The sequence below is a fragment of the Penaeus monodon genome, chromosome 19, assembly GCF_015228065.2.
Source record: "Penaeus monodon isolate SGIC_2016 chromosome 19, NSTDA_Pmon_1, whole genome shotgun sequence".
NCBI classification, from domain to species: domain Eukaryota; kingdom Metazoa; phylum Arthropoda; class Malacostraca; order Decapoda; family Penaeidae; genus Penaeus; species Penaeus monodon.
The window spans coordinates 6800487-6800873 of NC_051404.1; the positions used below are offsets into that span (position 1 = coordinate 6800487).

Sequence of the window (387 nt, forward strand, 5' to 3'; positions counted from 1 at the left end):
AAAAATATTTACAATATATCCTAATATAACAATAACATAATGTCACAAAACAGACAGACTAATACAGAGAAAGAAACAAACCCATAAAAGTGCAAAAATTACACATTATTAACCCCAAATGATCACTCAGAAAAAACAGACAATTCATATATATAACCTTAAGCAATTCACATACTTCTCTCATTAGGCTGCTTTTCACACTGTTCAAATATCCTGCTGTCTGGAGTATAGCTAAACACACTTTCCACAGACTCCTTGAAAGCAATTGTCATAGGTTCATTGTTGGAATTTGCATTGTGGTTAACCATCCTTCTGTACAGCATTACTAAGGCATTCCATCTTCCATGCACCTGATCTGCTGTGAACCTGTGAGTGTAGAAAGAATCA

General features: G+C 34.4%; 1 protein-coding gene across 1 annotated transcript in view; it reads right to left on the bottom strand.

Moving 5' to 3' along the window:
* LOC119585031 overlaps nt 1–387 on the bottom strand; it is a 19548-nt gene that overhangs the window by 14759 nt on the left and 4402 nt on the right. Inside the window, exon 7 of the mRNA XM_037933647.1 lies at nt 176–366. Coding sequence (XP_037789575.1) covers nt 176–366 — 191 coding nt within the window. The remainder of the gene's footprint in view (nt 1–175; nt 367–387) is intronic.